Below are 12,216 nucleotides of genomic sequence, written 5' to 3' on the forward strand. Positions count from 1 at the left end.
TAGGTTGTAATTGCATAGAGAAGATGGAAAAAATATTTCATAAAAAAGACCAATAGATAACTAAAAGGCAACATTCACTGATTGGACCCCAAGAGCTCGCAAACTGGATGCCAAAGCATTAGCCTGCAAGTCATTACAAAGGACACACAGATTCTGGCGCAATTGACAAAAGTTTGTACAGAGTACACATGTTTTATGCATGAGGCGAATGTAAGCAGCTGTAACAGTAGCCTATCAAAAAGTAGGAGTAACAGAATCATGTTCTGTTAATGCGATTGGACGGAAAAAAGAGTAGCCTATGATGGAAGGTCCAAAAGCAAAGTTAAAATAATTTTAGCTTCTAAATTTCTTTTACAAAAGTGTGCCAAAAGAAAACTGAGCTTACATGAAAGAAGCATGACATGCCTTGGGGGATACCTTTCGAACTAACAAAATGGCTCCCATGGGAATGGGATAGCTCATTCAAGCATCAAGAAAACAGTGCCAACCAAAACAAAAAAATAATATAAAATCTTTGGAGGATCTTATTTTTTTATAATTGTCTTTTAGGATATCTTTTCTCTGTTCTGGGTCGTATTTATTAAGTAAAAATATAGACGGGACAATAAATTAACAAAAAGAGGGAAAAAGAAAGGGCACAGAATTTGTAGAATTTCATATAGGACAAGATAACCTAAATCATCTGTGAACCATTCTCGACATTGACACACTTATGTTTAAGCTCAACCATGAAAAACTTTTTTCCTTTCTTTTCCTGCTTCTCCATCTTTTTCAAAGACTATTGGATTCATTATAGCTTGACTGATCAATTACCTGAAGTGCCTCAAAGCCTACTGATGGGCTTACTCCTGGTTCACAATACCGAAACAACGTAGACAAAATGCCCGACTTTGATTTTGTACTGATGAAACCTGAATGGACAAATACAGAAGCATACTATCAATAGTTGAATTGATAACCAGCCATTTCACTGAAATTTAAAAAGAACAGGATTTCCTGAGCAATATTCCATGTCAGCATACACATTTTAGCCAGGTACAGGTTTTTCCAACGAATAAGTTAAGTAACCACTTGCACTATCTAACTTAAAACAGAATCTCCAATACTTTAACAAATTAGATAGCCTACAATGTAAGGCTCTTGATCAGTTAATAGGCTGTAATAAAACAACTACAGTAGTTACCACCTGAACTCATTCAGATTGTTTTACTGATTATTCAACCAAGGGAACAATCAGATTACCTGCTGATACTTCTGCCATAAGCATATCTTTGACTTCAATTGAAAGCGGTGAGACTGACAAGGCAGCACTTAAGCAGTTGATTGTGGTTGCCTGCAGACAAAACCAAGCATTTGAATAAAGCAGCTACATAGACATAGTTGTTTATTATTTTGTAATATATTGGTACCAAGTTACTCTAGACTATGAAACAACAAGAGGCTCAAATAACTCCATGAAGCTGTCTGTCTCAACCTTAAACTGGATTCAGATAATGCATTTAAAGAGCACCAGAGGGTTAATATCAACAGAATATGTCCAACTGAGCTATTACAAAAGCATACTGCGACAAATTTGAGAAAAGGAAGAATCTGGGGATGTATCCAAATGAAAAAAGCACACAAAGGCTAGAAAAAGTTTACTACCACTATAATGAAATTTGCTTTCAAAGTGCTTCACCATTTTCTTCAATTGGGTTAACGGGAACTTAATTATCCAAGGAGGGGGGCTATAAATACCTAGGTTCTCAAACTCTGTTAGTCTTTGAAGTAAGTCTGAGAAGGTAACAGTAGAACTTAGATAAGATACACCATATGTTCAAGGGTAAAATGTGCATGAGTGAATGCAAGCTAATAGTATTACACAATCTACAAGAGTGTAAACCAATAAGTGCAATGGACAACTAAGGTGCCAAGGCTCCAATATTAATTTTCAAGTGCCAATAAATCATGAAGGTTACAATAACCCGTACACAACCATAGGATTGAGGATATTGCAAATCAGAAGAATCCAGTTGAGTAATTCTATCTGAAGGTGAATTTGAATAACAAAATCAGAAAGGTACATTTTGAAATCACTTGCGTGCGTTAATGGGCATCAAACAAAGTTAAACAACCAGGACTTTAAAAGATTATAAAATTACACATGACAATCGGGAACACAATTTAAAAAAATAAAAAAAGTAAATAAGTAGTAATAAAGAAGAACCCAGAAAAAATTAAAGGGAAAAAAAGGAAAAGAAGCACATAAATACAACTTTGCAAACAGAACAATACGATGCATAATGTTGAAATGACTAAAATAAATCGCTCAAGCTCCAAATATTGAACCAAACAATTCCTAATTGTTCCTTGGATGTCATACTAGGGAAAGCCTAGCTGAATCTAATTTTTTCCTCATCAGTGCCTGTAAGTTGACACCCCGTAAATGATTTTAAGAATTCCTATAAGCAGGTCCAAAAAAATCTACAGCTCACAACTCATTAGGACTAACCAATAGGATGTTCTGGTCACTTCTGGACAAAAAGCCTTCTTCAATCCTAACTTGAATAGAAGAGAGAACTGTTGGCAACAATTCACGAGGCATTCTAGAATACCTGCAAAAGGATCACAGACAAATTCAAGTTTACACATATTAGAATTTCCTTGATTGTTAAGACACATACAGATTCATGATGATCTCTTCATAGAGAATATGTTTTATATCAATCCAAAAGATAAAAAGAAAAAGAAAAAAAAAAGAAGCTAACCACTTGAATTTCCTACACTTCAAATGTTCACAATCGCACATTGAATAAAGAATAGTACCATAAATGTAGTCCTGAACCACTTTTAAACTCCATAAATTTTTACCCAACTCTGTTAGATTTGACAAGAACTATAAGAAAGAAAGAAATTACCGGAAATTCACATTTAGTGGTCCGATTTTTGTAGTTTCTACTATTTTTAATTTTACTTCTGGAAGGTGCAACTTTTTGAGGTGTAATTTTTGAGATTTGTTTTAATATCTTTTTACTGTCTAGTGTAATTTTGTGTTGCATATTTTAGGAATGATGGGATTTTCTAGTTTATAGTTAAATTAGATCTTTTTGTCCATTTTTCTTGTCTCTTTGTTTCGGGATCGGAAAGGTCGGCCGATCAGGATCAAAGATGAGATAGCAAATTTCATATAAGGAGATTGGTAGTTTTTTATAAGTACTATATGCAACAATATTTTATTGAGAAAATGACAATAATGGTCCCTTGTGTTTGAGGGTAGGTTCAAAATATTCTCTTAAGTATGCACTTAACAGTATTGGTCCTTTAAATTTGTCAAAAGTTATTAGCTAAAAACATAAATACCATAGAAGGATCCCATGCATATACATAGGAAACCACTCCCTCTCGGTTGAGGAGTGGTGGTTTGATACTCCAATTTTGGTGAGGGAAAACAAGATACTTTCACCAAATTTTCCCTTCGTCCATCTCTTTTCTAATTCTTCCATCACCCATCTGGTAAGCCTAGTGCACTTTCTCCAACCCCCAACCCCTCCTCACAAGAAACACCGCCTTCTCCCCAACTCTATTGTCATCCCCAACTCCACCCTCCTACTAGCTTCTTCTATTTCTTATATCCCTACTTGTGCCCACACATACACCCTCTCTCTCCAACCCCCAACCCCTCCTCACAAGAAACACCGCCTTCTCCCCAACTCTATTGCCATCCCCAACTCCACCCTCCTACTAGGTTCTTCTATTTCTTATATCCGTACTGGTGCCCACACATACACCCTCCAATTTTGTCTCAGCACCAAATCTTCTTATGCACTCCTCTCTCAAATCTCCAGCAACAGAAATACACATTGTTAATGCATATGTTTTTTACTCTATAAATCTGTAGCTTCTTCCCATCAAAGCATGCCTTGTTTCTTTCTAGCCATAAGGTCCACATTGTGCAATTGGGAATTGTTCTCCATATTGGCTTTAAGCTCTTTTTAACTTTCTGTGATTGCCACACTTCCAAAGGGATAAAATTTTCTCTGTCAACTCCAAAGATATACCCATTACGCTAAAGAAAATTCCCAACATTCTCTTGAGTATCTGCAGTGCAAGAAAAGATGTTCAACTATTTCTTGCAGAAATAGCATCTACTACACAAGGAAAAACATCTCCTCTGTAACTTGTGCTGTGTTTGGCAAGCATCCCTAGCTGCTAACCAACCAAAAAAAGTTGCTCTCATAGGTGCTTTGGCTTTCTAAATCATCTTCCAGAGTCAGTTAGGATAGAATTCTCCGGATCCATCAGCTTACACTTTGTGTAGCTATCCCTCTTCTTCTTTCTCTACAATATGCAAGTTCTTAGCTTTTGATTATTCTCCAAAAAGAGAAAAATATTTCTTAACTACTATTGGTCCTTTTCACAAATCACTTCATCCAGATACTGCTCCAAAAGAGCTAATTGGTTCATCCAGATTGGGAACTATCAAACTTTGAGGCATGGAGTAGGTTGATTTTGACGTTTGGACTCCTTCACCTCCTGCTCATTGAAGTGATAAACCAAAAGTTGCTCCTAATTTATTTCACAGATCATTTGCTTGAATGACATGGTCACCTCTCCCCCCATCACCTTTCTTTCTCTCTGAAAAAATTCTCGACCAATAGCATCTGTCAGTAATTGCTATGTTCATAGCAGCTAGCACAAGCCTGCTCTCTTCTTCATCTTCCCCTCATCCTCGTTTCATCTCTTCAGTATTACCTTCAACTTCTATCGATTTTCATAATTGAAGCTATAGCCAAATGGAAGATCCTGAAGAGAAGATGAGTGGGAATGTGGGACAATTGAGGGTCCAGTAATTAGTTTATTGCTCAATACCTGAGGTAGTTCAAGGATGATGTTTACTTGTTGATCTGTCTTATAAACATTCCACTTACCTATAACCTTACAGTTCTTGTCGTTCAAAAATAGAAGTACTAGAGAAACATTTACCTAAATAAAAGCAGTAGAAATTGCAAGCCTGCATGTCAAATCAACTTGGCACCAAAAGTATGACCTTTTGAGCTTTCATCTTTTATAACACTTGTCATCATCAAACTCTATCAAGTCGAGAGGACATAGAGGATCTGTTTTATCAGTATTAATATCTTCCAAAAAGTGTAGTGAAGATAAGAGCTAATAAAACTGAATGCTAAGACAGAAAAAACTAAAGACCATGTTTACAATAGTAGAGACTCTTACGGTGTAGATGATATCAAAAGCATCAAAATTTTGAACAAGGACGCTAGCAATCCACTGTGTGTTTCACGTTTGATTAAGTATAAAGTCCCTACCATCAGACATTGAAGACAAAATCAGTTAAATTCAATTAAAAAGGGATTTCAAGAAGCATCTTGAAAAGCAGAGATAAAACCAAAGACCTCCCATGAAATCTCCTTAGTAACATGAAATTTGGATGATAGTCCACTTATTTGATTTAACGTTCTGCGCACCCTAAAAGGACCCCCACTCCTTTGGTTTTAAATACTATTCTTGAAGTGTGTGATCACCCTCATTTTAAAGCTTAAACAGTTAGAAAGAAAACACTTATATTTACTTAATTATACTTGCAACAAGCCTCCTAGTGTACAGTCTAATTCTTTTAATGGGTCAAAAGTATGTGAAAAAAAATCAAAGTGAAGGGTGTTCGCGAAACTTGAACTGAGGATCTCTACATGTTTATATACCATATTCAAGTGTGTGAATTCCTATTCTAATATCTTAAGCTTTTAGAGAGGGCACACTCTTTATTTAATAATATATATCTTCAACCTCCCTTATTTTGAATTTCATGTAACCAAACTTATTTTTCTTACATAAATTGATAGCTTCCTTTTTGGATGACAATAATTGAGAACCTTATACGACAAAAATATTGTAGAGCTTCACTTTATGTTTAAAAAACTTCTTTTGTTGTATATAGTAGTCAATGAAGTACGACAAAACCTCAAATCCCAGCAAAGACAAAATGTTAGGTGAGCTTTTCACATCTATCGAAGTCTTGGTGGACAAAGTTACCACATGCATGGGTTTGTGGGAGATAAGAGGTAGCACTCTTACCAAAAAATTATAGAGAAAATTTGTAAGCATTTTTTGGTTACACACACACACACATATATATAGTGGTCTAAAAGCTTAACCTTTTAGAAAGAGAACACCTTATATTAATTAATTAGTCTATATTTCAACGATTTACATATGTTTGTGTGTGTTTACATATACGCATGTGTGCGCATTTTTGGGTTATATAACGGCAGACAACTGAGGTATTGGGTTTTCTTATTTCTTTTTTAAGAAAAAGAATAAGAAAACTCAATATCTCAATTGGCTAGAGATGTTTTTTGTGTATTTTTTTAAAACAATTTCCTAGAAATGGTTTTGATTGCTTGTGTTTTCGTGATGATTCCTGCTTGTTTAAGTGAATCCCTTAATTAGTCTATATTTGCTTTAGTGGTTCTGGTGACCGATGGTAGACTATGGTCATGTTCTCGGTCGGGGACATGGACAAGGGTAAGGGTGATAAGTGGGTTAAGGGAGCTTCTAGGATGAGATCAGGTTCCTTCTCAAAAAAAAAAAAACATTCCTTCTCAAAAGGATGAGTCAGGTTCTTGGAACATAGGGACTTCAACAAGAAAGTTAATAAAACTAGTGAAGATTCTCAAGAAGAAGATAATTAATATAGTTTGTGTCCTGGATATTAGACCAAATGGGTAAAGGAACTAAGAGTGGCCTATAGAGTGGTCGTTAGACCGACTTTGTTGTATGGGGTAGAGAGTTGGACGGTCAAAAACTCTCATATCCAGAAGGCGCATATTATGTTGCGGAGAAGAGGATGTTGAGGTGGATATGTGATCATACTAAGAGCGAATAAGATTAAAAAAGAGGATATTAGTAATAGATGGGAGTGATCTCCAAGGTGGACAAGATGAGAGAAGCGAGATTGAGATGATTTGGACATGTGAAGAGGAGATGAGTAGATGCACTAGTGACGAGGTGCGAGAGATTGGTTACACAGGGCACAAAGAAAGGCAAAGGTAGGTCAAAGAAGCATTGGGGAGAGGTAGTAAGACAAGATATGGCCCAACTTCAGGTTACTGAGGACATGACCTTAGATAGGAGGGCATAAAGGACACGTTTTAGAAGGTTAGTATGGTAGTGTTGTTTTGTTGAGGGTGGTTGGTGTTTGTCATTGTCATTGTACTAGTTGTATTATTTAAGTTCTTGCTTTTGGATATTTCTCCGTGTTTATTATTGTTTACAATAATCCATCCTAGTGTTGCTTAGTGTGTTTCAATTATTGCACTATTTGTTGTTACTTGTTATATTTCTTCATTGTCCGTTCTCTGGATTAGCTGCACTTGAGTCAAGGGTCTTTCGAAAACAACTTCTCTACCTCCATGAGGTAGCGGTAAGGCTTGTGTACATTCTACCCTCCCCAGACCCTACTTGTGAGATTTCACTGGGTATTTTGTTGTTGGGTAGGGGAACTAATGCACAGATGAGGACATGTATAAGTTGTCGTACTCAGGAGGCTCAAGGAATAGGAATGGGGTAGGCATTTTAGTTGGTAAGAGCTAAGGAAGCAAGTGGTAGAGATTAGGAGGGTCAACGATAGGATGATGGTGATTTAGTCATTGGAAGGTACACTTTGAACATTATTAGAGCATATGCACCACAAGCGAGCTTGGATGAGGAAGACAAGAGGCACTTATGGGAGGATTTGGACGAGATGGTGCGAGGCATACCGCTTACTAAGAAGTTATTCATAGAAGGAGATTCGAATTGACACATAGAGTCCACTCCAAGGAGTTATGACAATGTGCATGAAGATTTTGGCTTAGGAACAAGAGCAAAAGAGGAGTCTCACTTTTGGATTTTGCCAGAGCTTTTGGGTTGGTGGTAGCCAATTTAAGTAACCAAAGAAAGAGAAGAACTCGGTAACTTTCTGTAGTATAGTGGCCAAGATTCAGATAGACTATCTACTCCTTAGGAAAGATGACAAAGGTCTTAGTAAAGACTGCAAGGTTATGTCGAGTAGAATCTTATGAACCAACATAAACTATTGGCAACGGATTTGAAGATCAAGGGGAAGAGAAAGAAGAGGGTTGTGGTTGACCGACAAAGGGATCAAATGGGGTAGCTTGATTATGGCCAGTGCCCAGGAGATGGAGGAGAAATTGGTGGCTAAGGGGCTAGGAGTAGTAGCAGGGATGAAAACAGTATGTGGGATAGGACTGCTAGTTGTATTAGGAAGTGGCTAGAGAGGTGTTGGAGGTTTCGAGAGGTAGATTTGGTGGGCATCAAAAAGACTGGTGGTGGGATGGAGAAGTCTAACGGAAATTTGAGGCAAAGAAGGTGGCATATGCAAAGTTGGTGAAAAAGTATGGACGAATAGGTAAAGTGGAAAAATAGGGAAAGGTAGAAGAATAGCAAAAGAGGAGGCAAAGTTAGCGGTTATGCAGCAAAAAGGCAACTTTGAAAGAATGTATATAGAATTAGAGGACAAAGGCTATAGAAGTTGTGTAGGCTAACCAAGACGAGAGAGAGGGCCCATGACCTGGACCAAGTGAGGTGTATCCCAAACGGGGACGACAGAGTTTCTAGTCTTTTTCAATGTCCTCTTGGACACAAAAATGTGAACCTCCTCATCATCATCTCTATGATGGGTTTTGTGATATATAAAATAGATACTCTTATCAAAAGTTTAGTGATGTAACGCATACGCCTAGTGTGGAAGTAACGTTTGATACGTAGGTCATCCATAACATAGGAAGTTTCAAGTATCTTGGGTCTATTATCTAAGAAAAATGGGAGATTGACAATGATGTCTCACATAGTATTGATGTTGGGTGGATGAAATGGCGGCTCGCATCTGGAGTCTTGTATGATAAGAATATGCCACCAAACTTAAAGCAAGTTCTACAGAGTGGTGGTTAGACCTTCTATGTTGTATAGGGCGAAATGTTAGCTAGTCAAGAAGTCTCGTGTTCAGAAGATAAGAGTAATGGAAATGAGGATGTTGTGATGGATGTGTAGCCATACTAGAGAGATAGGCTTAGAAATGAAGCTATCCAAGACAAAGTGAGAGTGGACTTCAGTGGAGGACAAAATGTGAGAAGCAAGCTGAGATGGTTCAAGCATGTGAAGAGGAGATGCACATATGCTACAGTGCAGAGATGTGAGCGGTAGACTATGGACGGTTTCAGAAGAGGTAAAGGTAGGCCGAAGAAGTATCGGGAGAGGTGATTAGAGAGGACATGGTGCAGTTTCAACTGACAGAGAACATGACCTTAGATGTGAGGTTATAGAGGGGTTATAGAGGACACAGATTAGGGTAGAAAGTTAGTAAGTAATAGAGTGTTGTCTCGCTAATCCGTCCATAGTATTACACTTGTAGTTTCCTATACTACGATTATAGTATAACTTTTTTGTAGTTACTGTTCATTTTTTTTCAGAATGCTTTGACATGTTTTCTGTAGTATTTTATTGTGGCTTATTCACTTCTGCTATTTCTTTTTCAGACCTGCTTCGAAGTGTTTTTCCTTGAGTCGAGAGTCTCTGAAACAGCCTCTCTACCTCCAAAGGTGGGAGTAAGGTCTGCGTACACTCTACCCTCCACAAACCCCACTTGCGGGATTACACCAAGTATGTTGTTATTGTTTTTGATTACTTAAGAGTTGTTAAATCCAATGGACAGGTCAATTCATGTAAAATGCCTTTGGTTGCTGAATAATTTCTGTAACACTTAAAGACGACATGGAAGAAACCTTGTAATAGAAAGAAGCCTTAGAGAAGTCTGCTAACACAACCTAAGCAGTTAAAAGAAAACAAGAAAAGCGCAAATCAAATCAAGCTAAAACCTCAAACCAAGCAAAATTTATGATGTACCCGAGTGCAACTGCATTAAAATCTGTCCAAGGGAGCTGGAGAGTGCCATAAATGACCCACATTTAGCTGATCCCTTGAATTCTGCAACCTGAAGAAAAACATATGACGGAGCGTCCAGCATAGACCTGATGGCAGAGGCAGCTGCAACCCGTGCCTAGAACAAACAGAGTGCCCAATGTTTGTAGCAGAAACACAGTACTAAAATTCAGATGATACTTCACTGTATAGGTTATGAAAAAACTAAATTAACATGTAACTGCAAAATAATTATACTTCTCATTTAGTTGCAAATACTATTTTTCCTTTTGGAGGAACCCCCTCTATCCTTACCATAGAATGGAGCTGGAGAGAAGGATAAATGATAGCTAAAAAAAAATAAAGTAGAAGTACCTTAAGAAATGGATCAAACAGCAAACAACTCATCAGTGTTGCCTCATACCTCCTGCAAATAGCAACAGAAAAAGGGGGGAAAGCAAGGGCAGGTACACCAAACAAAGTAGGAAAGTCAAATCAGAGACATGAGTAAACATCATTGTATAAATTACTTGACAGGAATCAGGATATATCAACTCACTGAGCAAATGAAAATACAAAATCTTAACCTTGGCTGTAGGACATCACTAGATGGTAAGAGCATTGTCCACTGAGCCGTAAATGATTTTGGATCAGCTAGGCAAAGGTCCTTCAAAGAAAATTTGATTATTCAATAACATTGGCATTATACACAGCCAAAAGAACAAAGAATCATGTTTTTCCTTGAGATGTCCATGTCAACTATGGACAATTAATTGCCATCTTGCTCCCACCACACAAGGCTTTGTAATTCATCAATCAAATAGCTACTGGCGGACTTAATACAAGAAGCAAATTAATCTATCACCAACTTAAATGAATAAAAACACATGTATGAAAATTATGGCACAAGCATACAATTACAATACAAGATATTGATGACATGCTCTTTACTTATCAAAGGAGAAAAATTGATATTGCTAACTACTCAAATAAGTACATGAAATAAAGAATTGTACAAATAGATGATATTGTGACCCATGAAGCACTTTGAGCCATCCTATCAGCTAACTTGCAAAACATATATGTACAAATCAGAACTGTCAAAAATAGTCTGATGCTAATCAGGTCAACTGTGTCCCACATTTGCACATTTGACACTTGTTCATCAAGAAAAGAAACGAGGAGGATGAGAGAAAGGCATAACTTTGGAATATGTTCCAAACCATTTGTTATACATAAGGTAAAGTTTATATACCTCAAGAGTATGCTGACATGTACAACAGAGTACATCAAAGAAGATCTTACAAGTTGTGTAGAGAATGTGTTCCAAACTTTTAATAGTGTTAACAGAAATTTCCAAATTGAAACACCACATGGTACAGGGAGTAAAGTCAGAATTAAAGCAGCCTCGTAGAGGTAGAAGGACAACCAAGAAACCTTTATTGATTCATTTTGTAGTTATCAATTAGATGTAACCGAACAAACCCAAAGGACATTCAATTCCTATGTATCTTTATATGACTAATAGAAAACAAAATCAACGGAACAGTCTGCCACTCATGCAATAAGCCATCCCAAATACTAACACTATCCAAAATGGGATTTCCATAATCAATTCAGGTACATTGTACAGTTGTTTCTCCTCCATTTTAACAATCAAAGTAAGCTTTGGATAGAAGTGATAATCAAAGATTCTTAGGGCACCGTGACAGAACAACACTCCAGACACAAAGTACCACAGAATGTTGATCACTTGATCTTAGTCAAAGAGCAGCACATTCAGAATCTTGAAGTGAATCACTATCTCATTAAGAATATTGAATAAGTCAATAGCTAGAAACTGAATAGAGTCTCCACTTTCCACTGTCAAATTACTTGGTACATTTTCTTCTTGTTATTTTTGGTATGTCAAACAATTCATTACAATAAATCAAGTTGGTGTCGGAAGTATACATCACTCAAACTAATTGATCCACTGGACTCTCCAATTTTCCAGCTATCTGTACATTTTAGTAGTTAGAAAAATTTGCACTGTCAAATTCCATGTAGATTTACAAGTTTTTGGGTAAGTTAAACATTTCATTACTATATACGTACCAAGTTGTTGTCAGAAATATATAAAAGATTATTTGTATGACTCGAACCAAGTCATCCACTGGCATCTTACAAATTTGCCAACTAGTCTACACAACAAGTATTCTGTTTTTGCACCGAAAACATTGCTGCATGGTAATTGAAACTGTGTGTACATTTTCTTATTGTTGCACATGTATTCTCATTTATTATTTTTCAATTTCATTAATA

General features: G+C 36.8%; 1 protein-coding gene across 1 annotated transcript in view; it reads right to left on the reverse strand.

Annotated features, from left to right (window-relative positions):
* The window catches only part of LOC102581618 (HEAT repeat-containing protein 6), a 35,941-nt gene that overhangs the window by 14,786 nt on the left and 8,939 nt on the right, over positions 1-12,216 (reverse strand). Inside the window, exons 7-13 of the mRNA XM_006364645.2 lie at positions 10,500-10,579; positions 10,288-10,339; positions 9,898-10,051; positions 5,212-5,299; positions 2,492-2,594; positions 1,243-1,333; positions 814-911 (exon numbers count right to left, since the gene is read on the reverse strand). Coding sequence (XP_006364707.1) covers positions 814-911; positions 1,243-1,333; positions 2,492-2,594; positions 5,212-5,299; positions 9,898-10,051; positions 10,288-10,339; positions 10,500-10,579 — 666 coding nt within the window. The remainder of the gene's footprint in view (positions 1-813; positions 912-1,242; positions 1,334-2,491; positions 2,595-5,211; positions 5,300-9,897; positions 10,052-10,287; positions 10,340-10,499; positions 10,580-12,216) is intronic.

Source organism: Solanum tuberosum, unplaced genomic scaffold (assembly GCF_000226075.1).
Source record: "Solanum tuberosum cultivar DM 1-3 516 R44 unplaced genomic scaffold, SolTub_3.0 scf00510, whole genome shotgun sequence".
Taxonomy (NCBI): Eukaryota; Viridiplantae; Streptophyta; class Magnoliopsida; order Solanales; family Solanaceae; genus Solanum; species Solanum tuberosum.